The sequence below is a fragment of the Dermacentor variabilis genome, chromosome 9, assembly GCF_050947875.1.
Source record: "Dermacentor variabilis isolate Ectoservices chromosome 9, ASM5094787v1, whole genome shotgun sequence".
Lineage (NCBI taxonomy): Eukaryota > Metazoa > Arthropoda > Arachnida > Ixodida > Ixodidae > Dermacentor > Dermacentor variabilis.
Window position 1 is genome coordinate 25,875,110 of NC_134576.1, and position 25,466 is coordinate 25,900,575.

General features: G+C 42.8%; 1 protein-coding gene across 4 annotated transcripts in view; it reads left to right on the plus strand.

The window, feature by feature from the left end:
- Positions 1-25,466, plus strand: part of LOC142592560 (muscle calcium channel subunit alpha-1-like) — a 370,570-nt gene that overhangs the window by 236,137 nt on the left and 108,967 nt on the right. For all 4 annotated transcript variants that reach the window (XM_075704077.1, XM_075704074.1, XM_075704078.1 and 1 more), the window contains exons 18-27: positions 3,667-3,688; positions 3,773-3,833; positions 6,085-6,373; positions 7,503-7,632; positions 10,228-10,287; positions 16,203-16,309; positions 18,577-18,664; positions 19,974-20,081; positions 22,710-22,762; positions 24,246-24,392. In XM_075704077.1, coding sequence (XP_075560192.1) covers positions 3,667-3,688; positions 3,773-3,833; positions 6,085-6,373; positions 7,503-7,632; positions 10,228-10,287; positions 16,203-16,309; positions 18,577-18,664; positions 19,974-20,081; positions 22,710-22,762; positions 24,246-24,392 — 1,065 coding nt within the window. The remainder of the gene's footprint in view (positions 1-3,666; positions 3,689-3,772; positions 3,834-6,084; positions 6,374-7,502; positions 7,633-10,227; positions 10,288-16,202; positions 16,310-18,576; positions 18,665-19,973; positions 20,082-22,709; positions 22,763-24,245; positions 24,393-25,466) is intronic.

The window sequence follows — 25,466 nt, forward strand, 5'->3', positions numbered from 1 at the left end:
TGGCAGCTACTTCTATGCAGTAGCGGCGCCAGTCTCCGATTATCGGTTACTGCCGGCAGAAGGACGAAGATTAAGCACTGGGCCTCACCATTGAACCTAGTTGGCATCGCTAAATTCGAGCGGCACTACTGTTCTGAGCAAAATACTGAAGAAATATTGATTCACCAGCAAGCGGCTTCGCGGCAGTTAAACAGGAGGTTTTGGCTCTCTTTACTGCACCCTTAATTTCTCACACATAAGTAAAACGATTCCGCAGGATAGCCGGTGATGTCATGAGGTCCCTGTCAATTAGCTGTCTTGTTCACTGTCGCCATTCAACTTACCTGTAACTATTGACATCGACAAAACGCGAGCGCTGCAGCACAGTATCAGCTGCTGTAGGACCAGGTCCATATTTGAGAATGAGGGCACATGGATGTGTTTACTGAGGAATGCAGTGAACGACAAATGTGCGTGAACATGTCGTGAAAGAAATCTACTCGCGACCTTTGGCTATTATACTGGCCAGTGAACTTCTTCAAATACCGCTGTTAATGAAATATTCATGGTCATGGACACTTCGTTCTTCCCATGTGAAATTCCTTTATGACCAGAGCCTTCGAACAAAGTAGTGATTGAGTGGCTCCTTCTTAAGCTAATAAAAGGAAAGCCTGGTCGTAGCTTCCTCGGACACAGCACTGTGGATTGGTTCGTGAATATGCAAAAAATATCTGACAAGAACTGACTATTTTGTTCCACCGTATTCAATTCTAGGATATTCCCTTCATTTTTAGGAATATTGACCTTATGCTGGAAAATATAAAGTTGTCAAGTTTATATCGACAGTTGACTGTAAACTGCCGCCTAAAGGCCAAGTGCAACGAAATTTCACTCGGGCTAAATTGACCGCAAATGCTTAGCGTACACTATCAAAGTAATGTTGGCGAAGCCGCAGAGCTGGCAATCGCCTAATTTTGTTATTGGCAGCTATTAAATAGCGCCTTTGCAGACGACGCGTGCACCTGGCGACGAAGCGGTAGCGATGCGTACATGGCGCATATTGGAGAACCGCACGCGACTGTTCATCTCCCAATTGCGCCTTGTTACGCCCAGGCGCATTGCCCGCTCGTCATCTGCGAGTTCACGGGCGCCTCTCTCGGCGTGCGTTGTCTCTGTGTCGTTCGTGATTTGAGCTTGTGCAAGAATGCCGATGCGTTGCGTGGTCGTCGCGTGCTCAAGTACGTACTCGAACACGAGAAACGGCTGTGCAGTACACAACAAACGCACATTAGACGAAGGCCGAACACATATTTCCTGCCCCAGCTTTCAGAGCGACAGTGTGCACCACAGCGCTGCAGGCGAGTGTGACGTGGACAAGCTAACGCGCACAAAGCATGCAAACTGCAGTTGACGAAGCTGCACAAGCTACATTTCAAGAGCACACTCACTTACCCATCCAGATCTGCTTGGCAAACGCTTTCTGGGTGCCGCGATGGGGCACGAAAACCAAAGGTAAGTTGCGTTCAAGGGCGGATTTCTCGAGTGATCAATTCCTGTAGTGCATCATCTCTTCAAGATATTTAGTGGGTCTGTACATGGGACACGCCGAAGCAGACGAAGGAAATCCTTTCTGGTACAGCGCCAGGAACGAGCAGGAATCGCGTGCTGCATTTGTCACGAAGCGGAAGGCGACGCGGCGGCCATGGCGTAGATGCGGCGGCAAGTCATGCAATAATGCAATGCTGCCAGAGCGAAATGGGCGAAGCACTATCGCGGCCCCAGTCAAGCCTCTCTGGCCGCGCGTTTGCGCACGCTTAGCACCGAACACTTCTATCCCGGCCGTGCCAAGCCTCATTACTTATCATCCTTTGCTCTAGATGGCAGTAATTGTCTGATCGGTCGGCGAGTCCTGCGCTTCGAGCGTGCTAGGAAGCGGCAGGTGAAGTCGGATACATCATGCCGGAGGGGTTAAGATCGCTAAAATTGTAGCCGACATTTTAAACGTGATCCGCAGCAGCGCGGCGATCAGCTGTTGCCGCAGCGCTAGCGACCAAGTGCGAAGACGCAAACGCAGCACGCTCGCTTCAGTGAACTCGGTCGCCAAGCTAGCGCGCCATGCGGCCTGTTCCAGCTGCGCCGGCGTGCGATAGGACGTGTTCTATTCCCGCGCCAGCCACACTAGACTGTAGAGCGTCAAATCGTCGCCGATGTAACTGCGCCACGAGTGGATCTCGTCCGCATTAAGCCGGACATGGCCACCCGAATGCGCTCGTCTTCGAGCGGAGGCAGAACGCATCGAGGCCCTGCTAGCAGACAGCAGACAGAAAAAAAACCCGGCTAGACTCGGGAAATATACTCCGAATCAAAGGAACATCGCGGATGCGCTACGGTATTGTCACAGCGCACGAAGCAGTTAGCAAAGTATACTAACTCTGTGGCTAGCAGACGTGCTGGACACGTTTTGTAATGCACCGGAACGGAGCACAGGCAAGGAAAGTAGACAGAATGGGCGCTGGTTCTCCACATTCTACACTGTACGTCACATCCGCCGAGTGATAATGGCGGCGTTTTCTTCAGTTTCGGCATGAAAAAGCATTGATTTTTGCGAGCTCTTTGTTACGCAACAAACTTTATTTCTAGAGTAAGATTTTGCACAGAGGTTGCCGCATGTCTATATGATCTGAAACAGGGCTTTCTACGCGGTCGAAAATTTTGTTGCAGTTGGCCTTAAAGCAGCCGTTGTCCAGCCGTTCCTACGAATTTCTACAATTCTTCATTTGAGTGAAATTTTTATTTTTCCTACATAGACGATGCCGTTGCACCGAGGTTAGGTTAATGGTCAGGTTTTAAAATTGTGGCTAATAGAGCGAGCTGTTTTGTGAAGTGCCTAGTTTTTCGGTCTACTGGTGTTGATTACAGTGAAAGCATGTTTGCTCTCTGAATAACTGAATGAAGATGTTAGGCGGTGTTCGCAGAAATCAAAATGATTTGTTACGAAGAAAGTGCAAAAATACTGCACTCAATTTTCGTACGAGAGGGTGGGCTTCCACAGCAGAAGCGTAGAAATATTTCTATAGATGGAAGCCAAAAATCGAATTGGTTACATCTGTACTAGCGAAGTCGCATTTCATACTTGGTACCCTACTTTGATAGCTCAACGCTGTTGCCTTATACCCAAAGCCCAATATATACAAAGCCCAATATACAAAGCCCAATATATCATTTTGGTTCGCTGAATTTGATGCCTGAAAACTGATTTAGTGCAGTAAAACCAATGTAAAGCCCATATTAGGGTTTTTGATGATCTGGAGTGAGTTGTCGATTGTGAATATTTCAGCAAATGAATTACTAATTAAGTAATTACCATACTAATTAACTTTTACTCGATTATCATTTTGCTGTTTTCTTCACACCAATATAGTTTCCGTGGCCAGAAATACGTGTGAGCAAGTAATTTTGCTTTTCTCTGACGTACGGAATGGTGTCCGGGCTCTGTGAGGTTAAACTGTGTTTCTGCTGCAGTGCCCTGGATATGACAGAGTCAACAAGTTGTTTATATGCCGAGTTGTAATAGTTAAAACGTAGCCATTAACGGAAATGGTGAGCTTAATAATTTGCTTTCTAGTTTTATGAGTGCTGCAGAATATTTTACTAGAGCTGACAATAAGCGTTTTGTCTTTATTTCAGATCTAAGGAAAAACAAGACAAGGTAATTAAACTGTCCTACGTGTTCGCAGAGTTGCAACTCAACCACGTCTTAGTCGGCTCAACTGGACCTTGCTTTCTTTTTCAGACACAAGTACAAATTACTGTAGAAGACACAAGTGCTGACGATGGGAGCGCGAAAAACCCAGGTGAGAAGAGGGCACAACAATATTTTGAACCTAAACAAGATATAATATGCGAGCGATGTAATTACGGTGACTTATTTCAGGTGGAGTGCAACTTTCCCTTTTGTAAGAAGCGTTTTGCTTTGAACCTGAGGTAAAACGTTGATTGTGCCATCATGGCCTATCCATATAGATAAACGGAACTTGGCGAAAGAATTAGCCTTGATCGCTAAGAGAAGCAGCGGAGAGTGGTCAAGACGAATGTGAGCGATTTATTTTGATCTTCATATATTGTAGGCAGATTTAAAAGGCCGTACATTTCGTTGGAGGAACTTCCACCTTTGGCTTATAGCTTCAGATAAAAGAATTCAGAACATTTGAGCTTGCAGTGCTTTCTCCGTCGAAGGTTAACACCAAATAATGTCTTTGGGAACGTATAAATGACGTTCTTCTATCGAGTAAAATGTATACATTTCTTGATCACGGTAACAACAAATAAACAACCTTAGTTTTCAATTCATGCGTTTTTTTACAGAAGATGGTACAAAATTGCAAGTAGCTGGCCTTATCCACTAAGTATATAGGGCGTCTGGAAGATATTTATTCATAAAAATTTTATCTAACCTTGCGATTTTTAAAATCGTTTTACTAATGTGACACACTCATTTGCTCCATAACACATGCATAACTACTTCTTTTTCTATTTATGGCAGCGTAATGAAAGTTTCTAAATTTTCTAACTCCAAGGAAAGAAAACCTCCTGCCGAAATTGGCATGTAAGCTCAAAAGTTGTCTTTTTACCCCCCAACCCCACTTAGAATCAATCATAGAACTCCTATAAATGAGTGTAGAGTCGGCTGAACGTACGGAAACAATTTTAAACATCCTCAGGATATTTTGTGCACCAAAGGAGCTCGGATGACAATTGGCCAATGATATTTTCAGGTTTCGGTGAGAAATGTGTATCCTCGTACGCAGTTTCTATTGCAACGATGCAAACACAGTCTGGTTTCAGCTCCTCAGGAACGCTCATGCCAACGTTAAAAAAAATCACACGATTGTTTCAGACGACAACCGCGGGGCGTTCAGGTCTGTTTGCTTTCAAGCCGCCATCGCGTCTCGTTCGATGCGTGACCAGTCTCCTCTAAAAAGCTTAGCTATCGGCCGGCTCATGAAACGGTGGGCCGCGAGAATTACGTCCACTTAGCACTTTCAGCTAGTCGACATCCTGGCGACGATATCCGTCGAGACGCAGTCTCACGAATGGGTCGCAAGCAACTCGACCTTGTTTTTATTGTTCAGGCACAAAGTGCGATAGCTGCAGATGCGGTTATTTTTACCCATTCCTTTTCTAACAGCGTTTGTCGTGGCTTCTGTAGAGTTTTTTAGTTTTCAGTGCTAACACTCCGCCCCCCCCCCCTAACACGGAAGCACAGAATGCTTTCGTTCCACGTAACGAACTCTCGCTTGTGAAATTAGGGGAAGCAGCGAGAGAGGCTTCGCCCTTTACTAATCCCGCAGTACTTAAACAGCTATCGTCTAGACGAACACACCACGCAGGAAGTCATTTACTGGAACCAATGTTTGCAAGAACTGAAACCTTCGAACGCAGTTTTTTCCCGAGGACCGTTTCCGACTGGAACTGTCTCCCGTGGGCCATTTTCTAGTCCCCTAATTTCCGTAAAGCTCTAGAAGAGCATTTGTTTGAGTGAATGAGTGCTGTATAAGTGCGTTTATGTGTATATATGTATAAATGTGTATATGTGTGTGTGTATACACATTTTTTGGCTTGTTTATTAGCGGCAATCTCATAAACTGCTGTTCCTTTTTCTTTTTTATGTCACAGTGCATTACCATGCCCTGTATAGCCCCTCCTGCATGGGCCATAAGTGTTGGCCTGCAGTATTCTGAAATAAATAAATAAATAAATAAATAAATAAATAAATAAATAAATAAATAATCCCTAATGCGAAAAAGAAACAGCTATGAATGTACTTGTTTCTCATTTTGTTTCTTTTTTAAGCCGATCTCACTTTCAGTGCCCCCAAAGCAATGTACAAAACAGAAGGACATATTTTTTGACGTTTAGTTATTGCAGCTGTGATTGCATTCTGCAACACAGGAGCATCGACACAACAGGCGGGCAGCTGCATCATGGCAGGAAAGGCCAGGCGCGCAAACCACTGTGCCCAGAAAAACGAGAACAACGCGATCCTCTCCTGGTGCCCTCGTTTTTCACACTTATTCCTTGTCGTGCCTTTGTTTTCCTCTGCAGTTGACCAAGAGGAAAGCGACGATGACGATGATGACGGTAGCGACGAGGAGGACGACGACGACGACGAAGACGACGACGAAGATTACGGGGACGAAGAGGAGGACGTTGGAGACGAGGAAGACGAAGAAGACGAGGAGGATGAGGAAGAGCTGGACGAGGAGGAGGCTGAGTCTGACGAAGAGTCCGTCAGGTCGGCGCGCCCGCGCCGCATGTCCGAACTCAACATCAAGACCAAGATCCGGCCCATCCCCAAGGCCAGCTCTTTCTTCATCTTCTCGCACGACAACAGGTAAGTGCTGTTTGATACCAAGCCGTACTGTGGAAGACACTGTTGAACAAACTGTGCGCTTCAAGCTTTAAGGCCAACTGGTGACAGTTCACGGTGCACTCTGCGGTCGTTTAGTGAGGAACGAACAGCGGCTACAGCGAGTAGTCTTCTGCGACGCCTTGTGCTTGCGAGTTCATGTTTACCGGGCTCGCATACCCCACATACCAGCTAGCTTTACAGTGGGTGTCACTGTAAACGTACGATGGGAGGCAGAGAACTTCCTGAAGTTTAGGGAACTTTTGGGCACAGTTCGTTGCTATGCTCATAATTGCACCATAATTTTGAGTAATGACACCATATTTCTCTTTGGATTGAGTCAGTTTCACCCTTTCTCTGTGGCTTGAAACTTCATCTTTAGTAATGCATCACTAATTTCTTTATGCACCCCGGATCTTTTCTTCCATTCAGCAGACAGAATTATCCAACTGTTAGCGAGGATAGTACTAGAACGTCTTTAGCTACAACTTGCGGTGAACCTTAATAAGAGGAACGGGAAGAATGGTTACGAAATGGTTCCAGTGCTTCACTTTCAACAACACATGCGACGTACAAATATTGAGATGTTATTAACAGGGAATACTTTTTCTTTGCTTGCCATTTTGTTTATTTGTTTGTTTGCATGTGTGTTATTACTGATTTCCCTCGAAAAAAGCCACTACAGGAGTAGTAATACAGAACATGCGATATATGTCACTTTCATCTAAAACATAACATATAGTATGCAAGTATAGCTGCAGGAAATGGTAACGAGTTAGCGCTCTATTTGTTTCAGCAACAGCCGTTTACTAAACTATAAGGATCTTCACGTATTTCGCTTAACAATGAACGCATGCTAAAACTGATCTCTAATTACAACAACGCGATGTTGCAATGATACGGGTAAATCAATACCATTCTGATTAAGCCTGCATGAACGGCTTGACTTATTAGTGTTTAATGTATTATGTTAGTCTTGCCTTTAAAGGCTTCATATGAGGATCAGGGGCTGAACGTGCTCCATGCCCATTTCTTGATATGCTTAGTTATGAAGGAAAGCCTAACGTGTCTTTTTTTTTTTTTTGTGACGCTGTGTGTTCTCACTCTCCTACAGATTTCGTATCCTCTGCCACAAGATAATCAACCACAGTTACTTTGGCAACTTCATTCTTGTGTGCATTCTCGTCAGCAGTGGTATGCTCGCCGCAGAAGACCCGCTTCGCTCAAACACACACCGGAACACGGTCAGTACCTGTTTGTCTGGCCGATTATCGTGTAGGTGGCGTCCAAAACATGCGTCTGTAACGTGTTCAAGGAACCACAATTAATTCCGGCGCATGCAGTTAGCAAAAGCGTGGCCTGCGAGACATTTTTGGAGCTCAGAGGTAACCATCACGGGGAAGTCGATTGTGACGCCACCTGTAATCGCACCCGTTTATGACCCAGTGTATTCATAGCTTGTTTTCATTGACGCTGACGTTATAGTGCGGTAAAGTGTATTTATTACTTGAACACACTTTACCTTAGCCGGTGTTCTATTACGATTTTTATTTTTATCCTCAGGTGCCCTCCTGAGGCTGACATGTGGTTTTCATTAAAGGGGAAGCAAAAATTGTTGTTAGCACTTTGACTGTTCCAACGCTTCTGGCTAAGCTATTCTAGTTATTGCATAACTAAAGAAAATTGCATTAAAACCAAGTATTTAAATAGTGCTTGAATCATACACAGACAGCACTGTGAACGAAACAGTAAAAATTAATTTGTCTAAAGCTGAAATCCTGTATGTCAGGCATACCAAATCGATGCGCACAAAACACGTGAAAATAACCACACGGTTTAGTTTCTTTTTCCCCCTAATTTTCGTTCATTTGATGCTTAAATGCAGTTACAAATGCAAAAACAGAAAGGTGGTTTTGGCGCGCTTGATTTATGTGTTGTACTGAAAAAAAAAAAACGTGTTCCTCGAGTAACATATTTCCTAGGATCTCAGAAGTAGGAGTGTGGGCGTATCTGTGGCGGAGGAGAACTGGAGGAATTTCTCGTTCTCAAGAATATTTTTGTCAATCATTTCGTAACGTGCAATATAATAGTCAGCATTGGAGCTTACGCGCACAGGCTGGGGCCACTGGGTGTTGACAACGGCGTCGATAGAATGACGAGGCACATAACCTCGGCGCCCGGGGATGCACTTGTAGTGAAATATTTTGTTTTAATCTATTAAGATTTTCTTGTGGTGCTGCGCTACCTGTTCTCTTCGGAAGAAAGACATACGCTGAGGGCGCGCCTGCTCCGCTGAGTACGTTGAGGGACATGCATGTGCCCTTTTCTGGAACTGGGCAAACTGCACGAACACCTGTCAAAGGGACGCTAAATGCAATTACTGAGTCGACGTGGACTGTTTGAATACCATTCTCGAAACCCCGCAGCGTTTGTTTCGTGCAAGGAAAAGATTTCTTATGCGAGAACACTGCATCCGAAGGGTCCGAATACGTACCTCTATCGCAAATTCAAATCTCCCGCCACCCAACCCGTGTGTGGTGACGTTGCTTAAGTCATCACCACCATTTGCTCCCGTCGGTGAGTAAAACGGCACCCGAGAGACGGCGGTAGCGAGCCAAGACAGAGCGGTGGATTCGCCGCTGTAGCTATTCTCGCTCAAGTGGCGTGGACCGTTCGGGCATCCCGCTCTTGGCACGGGCGTGAAATTGCCTGCTACTTGCAGTTTGTGCGAGTTTCGCGAGCCAGCAAAATTACGCGCAGCACTACGCGATAATGAAACTACTGAAACACGAAAGTGCGGGCGGCGCAGAGTCAAGCGAGAACAAAACCTTTCGACCGCCCGCGTCATGAGTTGTTCCTTCTAAAGATAAAATGGAACTGGACAAGTAGCATTTTCTCTCATATTATAATGCAATACAATTATGTTTTTATAAAGAGCGGATGAGTACTAGTGACACAATTTAACTGAAGAGTGCCTTCGTCATCGGAACAAGTACTTGAATGTCCCGGGGGAGTCTCTGATTGTGTCGTGCTTTTACATCAATTTCTCGATTACTAAGGCTGGTTCGCGATAATATCGACGCCTTAAAGATTCTCCAGTGCTAATCTGTCACTTTAGTTTGACTTAATGTTTGCCTTTAGTGTCTCTTTAAAATCCGAAGCTCTATGCGCAAACCATAAGCAACATTGAACTCAATGCACTGTCACGTGGCGGTGCCTGATTATAATTTTTCCATTGTGGGATATCCACGTCTCAATTATGAAACATTGCAGAGTTGGCACTTAAGAAGATCATGAGTGTATTAAACAGAATGAAGGATAAAGGAAAAGCGCAACCTGAAAAATCAGGCACTATACGCGAGTTAAACACTGAGACAATTATACAAGCACATCATGCAATATCATTAGGAAGTTGTTTAGCAACCTCTTTGGCTGCCGGTTTTTTCTTTTTTGTGCTCTATCCAGACTATTTAATTTCTATATTGTACCAGGAAAAAAATATACTGAGAGTAGCCTAAGTATGGCTCTCAGTATATTTAGCGGATTTGTACGCGTCGGGTGGGACGTTAGGTTTTAAATCACGTAAAGATCCACGTTCGTGTTCCTTCATACCACAGCGCTCTGAAGTTTGCAAATCTTCGAACTCAGTAAAAGAAATGTGCGTAGTGCAGTGGCGGGCGAGTGCTTGCAGTGTACTCTATTAGTGACATCACAGACGAGAAATAAAATGTGTTGAAATTTTCCGAACGTTCAGCACTACATGAAACTTAGTGCACCTGCTGATTTTACGTCGCCATGTGCTCCATCAACGATGAAGTGTATACATTTCTGTCTTTCAGATCCTGAATTACTTCGACTACTTTTTTACCACTGTATTTACCATTGAGATCACGCTCAAGGTAAGCTATGAATCATGGTATTTTGAACACTTCTGCAAGTTTATAACGCGTTCTCTTATATTCAAGCAAACCAGAAATGTATTTAAACATACCCATGTTACCTTTTTCCCTGTGAAATATTTTCTGGTATTTTGTTAGTATAGTCTAGAGGAATTCGCAGTCCCACAGGTAACGCCGGAAGAAGTAAAGAAAGCCTTGGGAGCTATGCAATGGGGGAAGGCAGCTGGGGAGGATCAGGTAACAGCAGATTTGTTGAAGGATGGTGGGCAGATTGTTCTAGAGAAACTGGCCACCCTGTATACGCAATGCCTCATGACTTCGAGCTTACCAAAATCTCGGAAAAAACGCTAACATAATCCTAATCTATAAGAAAGGGGACGCCAAAGACCTGAAAAATTATAGACCGATCAGTTTACTGTCCGTTGCTTACAAAGTATTCACTAAGTTAATTGCAAATAGAATCAGGAACACCTTAGACTTCCGTCAACCAAAGGACCAGGCAGGATTCCGTAAAGGCTACTCAACAATAGACCATATTCACACTATCAATCAGGTGATAGAAAAATGTGCGGAATATAACCAACCCTTATATATAGCTTCCATTGATTACGAGAAAGCGTTTGATTCAGCCGAAACCTCAGCAGTCATGGAGGCATTACGGAATCAGGGTGTAGATGAGCCATATGTAAAAATACTGGAAGATATCTATAGCGGCTCCACAGCCACCGTAGTTCTCCATAAAGAAAGCAACAAAATCCCAATAAAGAAAGGCGTCAGGCAGGGAGATACGATCTCTCCAATGCTATTCACAGCGTGTTTACAGGAGGTATTCATAGACCTGGACTAGGAAGAATTGGGGATAAGAGTTAATGGAGAATAGCTTAGTAACTTGCGATTCGCTGATGATATTGCCTTGCTTAGTAACTCAGGGGACCAACTGCAATCCATACTCACTGACCTGGAGAGACAAAGCCGAAGGGTGGGTCTAAAAATTAATCTGCAGAAAACTAAAGTAATGTTTAGCAGTCTCGGAAGAGAACAGCAGTTTACGATAGGTAGTGAGGCACTGGAAGTGGTAAGGGAATACATCTACTTAGGACAGGTAGTGACTGCCGATTCGGATCATGAGACTGAAGTAATCGGAAGAATAAGGATGGGCTGGGGTGCGTTTGGCAGGCATTCTCAGTTCATGAACAGCAGGTTGCCATTATCCCTCAAGAGAAAAGTTTATAACCCAGCTGTGTCTTACCAGTACTCATGTACGGGGCAGAAACCTGGAGGCTTACGAAAAGGGTTCTACTTAAATTGAGGACGACGCAACGAGCTATGGAAAGAAAAATTATAGGTGTAACATTAAGGGATAAGAAAAGGGCAGATTTGGTGAGGGAACAAACGCGAGTTAATGACATCTTAGTTGAAATCACGAAAAAGAAATGGGGGGGGGGGGGCATGGGCAGGACACGTAATGAGGAGGGAAGATAACCGATGGTCATGAAGAGTTACGGAATAGATTCCAAGGGAAGGGAAGCATAGCAGAGGGCGGCAGTAAGTTAGGTGAGCGGATGAGATTAAGAAGTTTGCAGGGACAACATGACCACAATTAGTACATGACCGGGGTACTTGGAGAAGTATGGGAGAGGCATTTGCCCTGCAGTGGGCGTAACCAGGCTGATGATGATGACGATGATGATGATGATGATAGACTATGGGCACCTTGTATTTAAGGTTCCTCGTCTTTTTTTTTTAATAGCCATTTTAAGACACACGAGTAAAACGAAAAACTGACTGAGCTTTTGCCGAGTGCCAATAGTGACGTGCGTAAGAAAGCTGCAGAAATTCGATTAAGCGGAACTGTAAGCCATGATATCGCGCCTTGCGTATTGCTGGTATTATTTACAAGGCTCACAGTTTTCCTCCTTGTATTGTTGCTTTCTGAGTTTGCTCCTAAACATAGGAGCATACACATAATATCTCTACATAATATTATCTGTACATAATATTTCTGTACACATTATCTTTACATTTAATATTGTTATTTAAAGAAAATCTCACTACGTGCGCCAGTTGGCAGTATTCGTATTGTGTTTTCTAAAAAAAACTCTGCAGACAGTAGCTCCTTGTAAGTGAATTCATTTTAATCCAAAATATTTCTGGCTGCTTTATCGAGCATGGCAAACCTGAAAGCTGAGAACACGTCGTGCTCTTTTTAGGCTTTGAAGAAAGAACATTGAGGTACTACTAAACTTCGAATTACTAACTTCGATGCACGTGGTAACATGTCACACGTTAAGTGCGGTTGCTTGGTCTTATCAACATTCTTTTAAAGCGAGGTTTTTTTGCAAGCCCTGGCGGACTTTCCCGACCGCGGCTGCTGCTGTTGTCCTATCGAATAGGTCATACTGAAAAAGAAATTAATTGAATGCCCGATGGTGGGACTTAACATCGGTGCGCCTGCACCATTGGACCACAATCGCAGGTAAACTTCTATCGTGCCGACGCCAACTAATTCTCTGAGATTATCGCCCCGTGTGTCGCACCCTGTAGCACGGTTGCGCGCCAGTTTCCTTTGCCGCAGGGACGTCACAGTGAAAATCGGCGAACTTACAGTACTTGATTAGGAGCTTCACGAAAGCTTCGCTTCACATAAATTCCAGGATGTGTGCTGGATCTGTATAATTTTAATACGTTAGCATTAGAAGTGTCAAAGTGTAAAAGAAAAGCACTATATGTGTGTGAAGTCTAGGAAGTGGGTGACGTGGTAGAGGTACAGAGGCGATGGAAAAGCTTAGAAGAGCATATGTGTATTGCAATAGACAGTCTCCTCCGGACTGTACTCAGTTGCACTTCGCTTCGCTCCTCGAAGGCGGCAAGACATGTGTCGAGTGAGCTCCCAAATAAAGCACTGCAATGTGGCCAAGGCGGTTTAAATCACGAACAGAGGACTCCAACAAAGGTGCACCGTAATGCTACCGCATTTTTCTCGAATTTACCGCTAACTCGCCAGTGAACTTCTTTCTTCGACTCCTCTAAGGCGACAGCCTTGAACGTTTATGATATTTCAATGGCACAATTTGCCGCTTGAAGTTCACTCCCGCTCTGCAGTGGCCAAAGGATTTCTTCACTGTTATGACACTTTTATTGATTTCAAGGTATCCAAGAAATTGACATTTCACTAAGCAGATCACCAACAAAAGTCCTATTTGAATTTTTAAGGCGAGGTTTTTCTTTGGCAACTTCACACGAGCCTGGCGTAAGTGCTGAATTATGCATCTATCAAACCCCTTGATCAGAAAATGACGTTTTCGTGTCTCCAGAGCATCGTAGCGAGTCACATAATATATAAAAATATCGTTCTCTACGAAACAAAAACTAGAACTAGTCGCAGAGCAGGTAAAATTAACTGTACGGCCGTAAGCAGTGCAAATATAGTCGACAAGTAACTGCATTGCACCGTAGACTGCACTATTTATTTATTTATTTATTTATTTTCTTACTTTATTCCGCTCATTCGAGCATTACACTAGGGGGGCAGTTACATAATGGAAACACGATGTAGGCACTATATACATGAGTGAGCAATAGAAAAATGAAGGTGTAGAATTAATACAGTCGGTAGAATTAGCATGTGAAAGAAAACGCAGAAACTATACAATTCAATGACGTGTGAAGACACGTGGAGGAAATGTGACTCCTATATTAGAGGTACCGTAATTAGCCCAACCGGTCTCTTGGCAGACAGAAATGTGCGACAACTAAACGCAACGCTGAAGAAGAGGACGTCGGCGTGCATGCAGTTAAAAAAAGCAAGTAAATGAAAAACTCAACGAATAAAAACTTGTTTCTTCATGAATTACCAAGATTCCTGAACTTCCACGCTTCTCAGAAAAAATAAGTACAGGTTGCATAAAAAAATGGGACCTCTGACAACGAATTTAAAGTGATGCGTATAATGCCGAAATATGCAACTGTGCAATAGTGCATTATCTTCAATGCCTTAATGTCAGTACATATAAATGCAAATACTATGTACGTCGACCTTATCTTCTCTCGCATTCACTTTAGTGGACGTTTCTTTTACAGCAGTCCTTAATGAAAATATTATGCGACTATCAAGCATATATGATCGGTTCATTCTTCTAGAAGTGCTATGCCTTTTGAATTATAACGTGAAGGGCGGTGTCGCATTTACCCGTAGACGCACAACCTAAAAATCTTGCGCTCTCCTGCTTTATTTGATCCCCAAGAATTGCGAATCATTGTTCTCGAAGAAGTCTTTATCATCGCTGCCTAGGCAGGGGTGCCTTTAGAAAACAAAAAAAAACTACAAGATCTTCTAGTTTGGTGCGCGGAATTCCTAAGCTTTTCAGCCATGAAACTATGTCAATAGACATATCGCACACATCGTCAATGGTGCAGGATACAAAACGACTGTTATTTTTTTGCCATTTTGGAGCATGTATTGAAGTAAGCATCTCATTAAACGTAATTCAGGCATAAGCATTTGCATTATGCATCATGATATGCTGATTTTTTTTTGCTGAGCCCGAAACCTTGTTACTTGTTCTTGCGAAAAAAAAAAAAGGTTTCGGGAAAGACATCGGGGTTCCGTGGGGCGTCGTTTGCGGTTACGAACCAGACGTGGCAACATCGTGGTCCATAATGAATTTGCTGGCTTGAGTTTCACTGTTGAGTATAGCAATATGCAGTCGTCCTTTTCAAGTATCTGTGAATCCTTGCTGTGATTTTTCTTCATCATATCGCACGTTTGCCGTTGTTCTCAATAGAGTGGAAACATGCACAAATTCTTGCTTCGACTGCATCAGCCCATTGCCAGGTGGCTCTGTTGCTTGTTGATTGGCCATACCATTTCTAAATAAATGCACTGAGAAAGAGTAGCGTGCCAACGCATCGCGAAGTGCATGTGTTCAGTAACAGTGGGCGCGAGGTTAGGTCTAAGCCTAATCAAAGCAGAAAAAAAAAACTTCAGTTAAACTTATTGCGCTTGTTAGTACTATTGCGCTTGTTAGTACTATGTTGAACATAAGTTTGATCTCGAAACAAGTATAATCACAGACCAACTTACCCAGAAAATCTCGCTCATATAATTTAACTTATGATACTGCTCTCATATGATGCACATGTCTCTTCTTATGGTCAAAAGCGTCGCAGTTTCGGCGAGTTGGTATGCCATGACTTTTTTAGGTTTGTAGCGCAGATCGGAAAGAACAAAAAGAAAGGTGGAAAGGGTAATGAAAAGGAACGAAGAACAGGGTGCACTCAATCTGTTCTCCGTTCCTTTTCATTACCCCTTCGAACTTCCTTTTTGCTCTTTCCGAGCTGCGCTACAAGCCTCAAAAAGTCACTTCTTATTGGTCTGAGCCACGGTTTTGTCAATTGGGCATTCTAGGCAGCACTGCGAACGCTAAGCGAAAGACGCTTATCTTATTAAACATAGGCAAAACCGATGTTGGTGACTTTTCTAGAACGCAATATCTTAATGCATCGATGCATTGCCATGTGTCTACTATTTGAAACGTCTTACAATGCAGAAAAATAATAAAGGAAACTTCCTGCACCAGCCCCGTTAGCGTTAGTGCCGCGCTCTTGTGTCATCGTTTGCTTCACGCTAAAGTTCGTGTAGGAAAGCAAATGGTTATGGCACGTCTGTTATTGCGTTACACGCTGGCTTTGTTGAGGCTGGGACGCATGTCATCGTGAGCTAGTAAGTGATCAAAGTATGGCAAGTGAGCAAAGAGATTGCGTAGTGCTTAACGTTCGCATATCTATGCCTGCTAATAGCACATGCAAACAACCGAGTGAATTAACCGAAATAGAATGTTTGCGGTCAATTGGCTCTCCGGATTCGCTCCTGTCGAAGTGTCACTGACCGGAGCTTCCTTCAACGCTTCGTGCAGGTGATAGCGTACGGGGTGATTCTGCACAAAGGGTCCTTCTGCAGGAGTTACTTCAACCTCCTTGACGTCCTCGTCGTCTGCGTGTCGCTCATCTCGTTCGGCTTCGGGTCAGTCACTGCCCGACGGCTCTGTCGTGGCTGTTTCCTGCGCTGAAGCAAAGCGCTCACGTGGACCGGTTCGTCCGTGTCCGAAAAAAGAATGATAACAGCGCAAACAGTGGGGCGCGCAGACCGAGACCGAGTGATTCGTCAGTCACAGTCTGCACGTCCAGTTGTTTGCGCTGTTATTCGCTTGTTTTTCTGCATTGCACGCGACATTCGTTATGCATTGTTTGTGACATAGAATGACAGAACAGCCTCATTGCAAAGTAAAGGACAGTTTCATCTATAATTCCAAATAAATAAAAAACAAAGGAGATTTAGGGACATTGCTGTACAGTGGCCTGCGCTTTATTTTACAATATTAAAAGAATATTAGGCATTTATCTCTGTTTCCTAATTTCTTTTTCAAGTTTTGTATTTTAGCCTAAGTAGTTCGCGTATCAATATGTGCTCATAGCCCATGCAAACCGCTCAAGCTACTAAACAGGAATAGCTTATTCGCTTTGAATTTGTAGCCCGGGTTTCTTCCTGTTGAAGTTACACTGCAGAGTTCATAGTTAATAACAAATTTGTGTGATTCGTCCGAACGTGTAGTTACACCAAGGAGTCAAACAAATGCAAATTGGATTTTTTAATTCTCGAAATAAGCCTCGAGCTAAAATATAAATATATTTTTCTCAGTTTTTCATTATCCGCTCAGCTCTTGGTTGGCGAGAAGTGCCTGATTACAGGTAATGATTTTTTTTTTTGTACGGGCGGAGGCGGGGGGGCAAGAGTGCAAAGGAGATAAGCAATAAATGTCGAAGGTGCTATATTGAAATACGCGAACCAGGAAAGGCAACTTTAGAAGAATGTTCATGAAAATAATATAACTAGTAACGTTTGGTATTTGTGTACATTTGTTCGAATAGAAATGCAAGTCATATGTAAAAGAACGTGATGATGACGTAAAGTAAAAGACAACGCTAGACCAACACAATAAGTCCAAGTATGCGTTATTATGAGCTTCAGTGAAATGCGCATGAAGGACTACTGCCACTTACTTTAGGAAATGTCAAATATGGTCCATAATATAGCTGTTAAGTGTCCGCATAGGTGAATGGAAGCTCGGTTCACACAATTACTATCAATTTCTGTCCGCATCCCAACAGCTCATCAATGTCAGACCACAGTTTTAAGGTAGGAGTGCCTACTTGCTATACGCGACCGTTTAGCGAATCTTTCACCCCTTGAGCAATTGTCGACTGGAACCACGTTTCTGTTTTATTCGCTCTCATCCCTGATCGCAACTTCAAAGCTGCTGTGCAACCTACCTTTTGTCAAATTGAATGCGCATGTACTTATTTGTTCACAACTCCTCTCGTTAACGCGTCTTGGCCTGGAGGGCGCTTGAAGTGAGTGAGTGAGTGAGTGAGTGAGTGAGTGAGTGAGTGAGCAAGCGAGCGAGCAAGTAGGTAAGTAATTAAGTAAGTAAGTAAGTAAGTAAGTAAGTAAGTAAGTAAGTAAGTAAGTAAGTAGGTAAGTAAGTGATTAAGTGAATAACTAGTGAGAAATTAATAAATTAATTATGTAATTAAGTAGGTAATCTAATAATGTTTAAATAATGAAGTAAATAAGGGATCGACTAAATAATTAGCTGGTTAATTGGTCAATTAATTAATTGCTAAATTATTTAAGCAATAAATCGATGAATTGATTAGATAATTTAGCACATAACTAATAAATTAAGTACGTAATTGATTAATCGGTTAGTTAATTAAATGATCAAGTTCCTAATTAAATATGTACGTACGTAATCTCTTCTGCAAATGATTAGCTGATTAAGTAATTAATTATGTAATTAAATATGTAATTAAGTAAGTAAAAGTAAGTAAGTAAAGTAAAAGTGAGTGAGTGAGTGAGTAAGCAAATAAGTAAATAAATAACACAGTTATACCCAGTAAGTTTTCTTTTCTTGTATTTGCATTCGAATTAGTTTAACTGGACATTGTGGAAGAGCATGTCTTAACAAGATATTGTGACGCCATCTTTCAAAGCACTACTTGTTAATTTCAAAGAAAAATTTTGCGGACTTCATCTGCACCAGTGCAGCTTTGTTGGCGTCATTCATTGCTTGCGAAATCACGAGAACCATGTACGAGGCTACTGCTGAAGTCTGCGTTAGTGATCGCGGCTTCTCGGAAGCATTGTTGCTTAGAATGGATGTTTGCTTAGGTCATGCTCCACTGACTGGCGACCACCGATACTAACTGCTGTCGTCACTTCTCTTTCAGAGATGGGACCATCTCTGTTGTGAAAATCCTTCGTGTCTGTCGCGTGCTTCGTCCACTGAGGGCCATCAATAGGGCTAAAGGTCTAAAGGTGAGAGCTCGATTACACCAACTTTACAAGTGTGAAGAGCTTATCGCTTTCCTGAGTAGACCGTTGAAGGTATATAATATCCTGCTAGCGATTCGCCGCAGTGCAGCCAGAAACTTTTTTGGTGAGCTAATTTGGTTAGCCAAATGTTTGGTTAGCCGACAAGGCACTTTTCTAGTTACATCTCTACCTATTGAAACTATTTTTTCTCTCTCTATCTCTCGCCTATTCGGGCCTTTTCTCGTTATTTAACGTGTAGAGGTGTGTTCGTACCGGGTTTGTGATACGTCACAGTAACGTATGCTAAACTTATGAGTCGGCAAAGTCACCGCACGTACTGCGCCACCGTCATACAAAGCCGGTGGTCAAATATAACGGTGAAGTTGGAGCAACGCTTCCTCAAAAGCGCCTGACAGACCGTTTCAACCACCAGAGACACCCGTACATCGGGGTCGACCTTACTTTCGTACAACATGTACTTACTTGCCACAGTACAGTCAGGAACATGTGAGTGTTTTGTGAGGAAGGGTACGGGGGAAGAAAATTTTCCAATCCGGCAGGCTCAGGAACAAAAATAAAAAAGAATAAACTAAGGAACACATCTAGGTTAACCAGAGAAAGTGGTTGTTGACTATTCTGCGTAGCGGAAGATGTTGTGAAGACTGGAAGGAAAAGCGAGGGAAGCAGCATGAGTGTACGTGCAAAAAATGTGCAACGCAGTGTTCATCATGTTAAACAATCTCTCGAAATGCCACCGGCAAGACTTGGTGCTTTTGAATCCCAGTTGAAAATTTCCAATCTAAATGTCATCACGTATGCGTTAGAAATAAAATGTTTGAGTTATAGCAGCAGCATGAACAAGTAATATAGACAAGGGGCTCTTTGAAGTGGCCTTGAATATATTTGAATATGAATGCTCTGGCAACTAAGAAAGCTACGTAAAAAAAAATACTTCGCGCTGTTGTGTTGCTCCGATGTACACGAGCACAGCCGACGAAACCGCAATTTACTTATGCTTAACCGGCGTATTTTTGAAATCAGTTGTGATATTTCCACTAATGCTGCTGATTCCATTGAAGGCGATATACCGGAGAGATTTCATGCATAAAGATCGTATCTCTGCAGAGAGTCAGAGGAAATATTGTGATGCTAAAACGAGTAGACGACGCAGATGCACTTTCGATAGTGTCCCGTTATGTATTGTGCGGTTCACACTAGTACAGCTAAATGAGAGTGTGCTTGCCGCCTTTTTGCACGCCGTGCCTAACGAGTGAACGTGTCTCTCTCTCTCCCCTTCTCTCGTGCCACGCAGCACGTAGTGCAATGCGTCATCGTGGCCGTGAAGACGATCGGCAACATCATGTTGGTGACGTTCCTGCTCAACTTCATGTTCGCCGTCATTGGCGTCCAGCTCTTCAAGGTACGCCCCCCAACACGCGCAATACGTTTTGTTGTCGAGAAGCAACCACACGAAAAGACTCTCAGACGTGCGTTTCGCTTATGGTCGGCGTCGTGTGGCCCGGTGCGCGCGTATTTCGCCATGATATCTACGCTGTTATTCGCGATGCGAGACTCCCAACTCTAAAGGACGGTGTTGATTTCTGACTCAGATTCGTGCTACTACGTTGTCCACTTACTGGGGCGCACACGGAGCTTATTCTGCACCGTCATTGCTCATACTTAAATAATTACTATGGAAATACTACGACGCTCCGCTACGCGCCTTCTCACGCCACTTTATTTTTTTCTCGGCGCGACAAATATTAAGGCCGTTTCAAAAAATGCATTCCTCCGTTGCTTACGTGGTGAGATAAGATAACTCAGTTATTTGGGTGCTATACTAATGTAAAATCGTTCACACTTCGCCTATTTAATAAAAGCCGTCATAAAAAAAGCGGGCGCTTGTTTCTACACAAAATGACCGAGATGTAGAGCGTGCTTAAAGTTACTTTTGGATCGTCTAATCTTTATTTTGACACAAAGAGGCAGTACTGCTCGGGTCAAGTGTCGTTCGTCATTGGTCGTGTAACAGCCGAAACGTTAGCAAATTAATATGCGGTTTTTTTAAATTCCGCCCGTTTTTTTCTTCATTGTACATCTACCAGACAGAACCACTATATCTATCTATCTATCTATATATATATATATATATATATATATATATATATATATATATATATATATATATATATATATATATATATATATATATATATATATATATATATTTCTCTGTAGCCAATGTCATTTACATATTTACTAATTTGTTCATACTGCAGCCCTATTGGGCTATTGCAGGAGTGAGTGTAAAAGCAGAACGGTAACAAATAATAGAGGCAGTATGAACAATACAGGCCAAATGGAAATACTAACTACGCATCGAATAGTCAGTAAAAATAAGTTTAAGGAAGCGAACGAGCGCTACCAAGCAAAGAATTCCAATATTCAATTATACGGGGAAAGAAACTATTTAAAAGCGTCTGCAGAGTGAAAATAAGCTGCGGTGTTTAGGTGATGGTGACTCCTAGTGTTGGATGGTTTAGCAGCAGTTAGGTAATTATGCGATGAAATCCGGCAAAAGGAGTTGATAACGCAATGCAGAAGTTTTTAGCAATTCCGTGCGTCGTCGATTTGAGAGCGGTTGCAAGCCCAGGGTTGGAAGCGCTGCGGAAGGTGAAAAAAACCCTGTCGAACCTGCGGCATATGAAGCGATGAAGCGGATCGCTTTGTTTTGGATGGGCTCCATGCGATTGTTGCCGCATTGCTTGTGCAGATTCCAGGCAGGAGGAGCGTATTCTGGTAGAGGCCAGATGAGATATTTATATACCAGTAGTTTAGTATCCCTTGGGGCAGTGGTCCGTGTGCGGAGCAGTTAGACATATTTTTTCAGTGTCGTTTAGGTTATTAAATCTATGTGTTTGGATAAAGACATAGTGGGTGTGAAAACAATAGCAATGTATTTATATTCACTAACGTCCTGAATGGGGCTGTTTCTAATTTTGTAAGAAAAAACACAAGGCGTCTGTGTTAGTGAAAGTCATAACGACGGTTTTACGAATGGTAATTGTCATTTTCCAGCTAGCGCACCAAGAGCTAAAATTATAAAGTGGTTTTTGAAGCTGTAGATGGTAATAAAAGCGGGAAATTTTGTGATATAATATGCTGTCATCAGCATACAAACGTAAACTTCTGGTTATGTGATTAGGCAGATCAATTATAAGCATAAAAAAAGCAAGGAACCCAACACTGAACCTTGTGGCACTCCCGAGGGCACCTCTGCTACCCTGAAATTAGCTCGGATGGAGCCAAGTTTGCACATCAATTTCGCATGAATCACGTTAGCCTATTGAGAGCTTCGAAAATACTCCGTATTAAATTATTGCATTTTGTGCCCTGAATACACACTAGACGAATTATTGTTTCACACATGGGGCTAGACGTGTGTTACATTTAGAGCTGCAGTGGCTATAATGAATGACCACCTTTTTAGAAAGTTTTTATCGTTGTTTCCACTGCATACTTCTTGCTTTCTTCCAATTGAGCTTCTCTATTTGCATAATCGCACGTTATATTACCTAGTGATTCGGCTGCGGTGTATTAGGCCTGTGGTAAGAACAATTTTCACAAGCTCCGCTCCGTACCGGCCACACGGTCTGTACCGTTAAAGAATGTGGAGGTGGTAAAACTAAAATAATCACCAACAGAAGTATAGGCATGCAACATTTATTTTGTAGCTGTTTCTTTCAGGTAACATAAAATCTGTTTTAAGCTGTTTTCCTCGGAGGACAGGAAACCACAGCAGGATTTTGATTGCGGTATACAGAACTGACTTTTGCTTGATAAGTTTTTTTCAGTCAAATTGTATTGTTTTACGTTAGTTCATGTATATGCTCCAGTCTATTCTCGAAACCTGTTTGCATGAAAGAGTCAAGTTGTATTGCCATGTTGATTAGGCGGTCATGCTCAGCTGTGTTTTAGCTCTAATGCAACTTCTTTATATGTCCACGTGCGTTGCCGTCTCACGTTTGCATGTGTCCGGTGTGTGTAGGGGAAGTTCTTTCGATGTACAGACCGGTCAAAGCTGACACAACCAGAATGCCGGTAAGTGTTCTTTCTTTTATACCGTGCATCTATCTGCGCATTCATGTTCGTTACTCTCAAGATCCGAATAATGAAGAAGCAAACAGCATGAAAACAGCGGCGCCCACGAAAAGGAAAGGGATCCGCCATGCTGATACATTGATTCCTTCACCTATTGTAATTTTTGTTTTGTTCACAAGCATATGAACACTTTCACGAACGCTTGGAATCAAGATGGAACAAAGGTGTACTTTCTTTCCATATTTGCCGGTCTGTTTAACACTAGTGTGACGTAAAAAACAAGTGTCCCTCCATAAAAGTGTACCCAATTTTCTCTTCGTCTTTACAAGCCTTTATTCCTGACCTTTGTCAATGTTTAGTAGAACTCATTTGACCGCTCCACTAGTAGAAACAGTAGTGTGAGTCATGTGATTTTGCCTGCCATGTGACGGGTCCTGATTTGCCAGGAGGATTCGTAGGTAACACGCTACTTTGTTGTGACACATAAAGAGTGGTGCCTCAATTTCTTTCATTAAACCCAACGTAGAATACAACACTCGTGCATATAATTTAAAACAAAAGTTTGTAAGCAATTTTTGATTTCAAACTATGGCCTACGAACGTTTGGTTCGCAAACACCAGGTGTAATAAATAAACAACTAATCGCCTTGGAGATCATACACAGCTCACCTTTAATATATACATTTAAAGAACTCACTATAGGAACAATATTTTTGGTGCCGTGAAATCTGTGTGATCCAGTGGTATTTGTTTGCATCAGGAGATTACTGCCCTTATTACATAAGTACTTGTAGTGAAGCCATTGTGGCGCCAATGAAACAGACACAAAAACTTATGCTACAGCAGCTTCACAAAGCATGAACTAGCCCAAGAACAAGTTATTTTGAGTACATGCAGTGTTTACTTGGATTTTTCTCTTATGTTTAGAAGGGAGAAGTACGTTTACCAGAGTTAAAGGAAGTGTGACACCAATATATATTCTTCTTAAGATGCGTATGCTTCTTAAATTATTGCATTATTCGCAGTTTAAGTGATTTCTAAATTTAATACGTATATTGTGCCTTGCCTTGCGTTGCTGCGGTGGTTCCAATGAAGCTGTTATGCAGCTTTTATCCTGTCGTCCCTAAACTTATGTAACGATTTAATGATGTTTTGTATTGGTACATATTCTTAAATTTCTGCATTACTAATGGTGCAAATATTTTGAGAACATAAATATATAGTTTGAGTTTTTTATTATCTTACTGTAGTCGGTTAATGTTTTCTGTTGCACTTCGAGGGTGGCATGAAACTTTTAGGCCAATCTTCTGCCTTTATTCATGTCTCCCGAAGGTGTGTCCAATTAATGAATAAAGAAGGGAAACAAAGTGCGCTAAACCTTTCTTAGTGTATCACTGTTAACGCAACTCTCATAAACACTTAACGGCGAGGAGTAGCATCTCGCTTGCAGTGTGTCTTACTTTCTTTCGCTGCCATGGCGCAGGGGAAAGTTCATCGTGTACGCCGAGGGCGATATAACGCGACCGTCCGAGGAGAGCCGGATGTGGGAACAGAACAACTTCCATTTTGACGACGTCCTCAAGGCCATGCTGACGCTCTTTACCGTGTCCACTTTCGAAGGGTGGCCCGAGTGAGTACTGCCTCGGTTTGCGGCTGCGGCGTCTCGCCGCGGTGCGCCCAGGAGCGAGTGTCGGCCGCGGCTGCCGCGTCACGACGGCTGATACCCGGTGCTGATACTTTGGGCAGCACACCCCGAGCCAAGTTTATCCAGAGTCGTCAGCATCGGTTACTGCCCGCTATGCCGAACAAGACGTGAATCACACAAAGTTAAAGCGTTTTCAATTTTTTAACATGATATTTTTCTAAATACTCAGAGGGTTACGCCATCTGCATTGACATTTTGCTAACGCCTGTGAAGCAGCGCTCAGGTCGACCACCAACTGTTAGCTGCTATAAGAGCCGCACTATTCCCGCAGGAGCTAAAATTCTACAGAAAATTCTACATGTCACTATTTGTTTAAAAACCCTTAAAAGATGGTTAAACAGAGGAACTTGCAAAAACAGCAGCAATTTTTATTCTGTGCGAGTAATTCTGATGATCGTATAAGCAAGTACATGCGCTACATTTCTCTGAGAAAGTGGAATTTTACTACAGAACTTGTTTTTTACACTGTAACGAAGGTGGGCTTCATTGCACGCAATTGACGGTAGGCTCCCAACATCACATGAAAATGATTCGGATGATCGTATAAAGCAAAACCACCCTGCAGATAATTCGTCAGCAAGGTGAAGTTCAATAGGATTTTTTCTTTTACATCGTAACGAAGGTGGCTTTGATTGTACACGCTTGTCTATGCTCCAAGCTAACAGATAACAGATACCTGCGCCATCTGACCTTACTTACAACGAGGACAAAATCAACCTTTACGACCTGAAAGAAGCGCGAATAAACACACCAGCTCAAGTTGTCTTCTGGCTTGCACGAAAAACAAGAAAACCTCTGGACAAGCTGTTCTCGTCGTTTGTCTTTTTTACAGTTCACGCTTGGCGAGCTGAGCTCCGTCTTCCGTCAAATAAAGGTTTAACAGTGAAAATGCCGCACTCAAGTTCTATTTATATGATTTATATAAGAAGCGGGCTGGTCTCACACAGTTTCTTTGATGATGTACTTTTATCTGGACGGGTAAGTAACAATAGCAGAGGA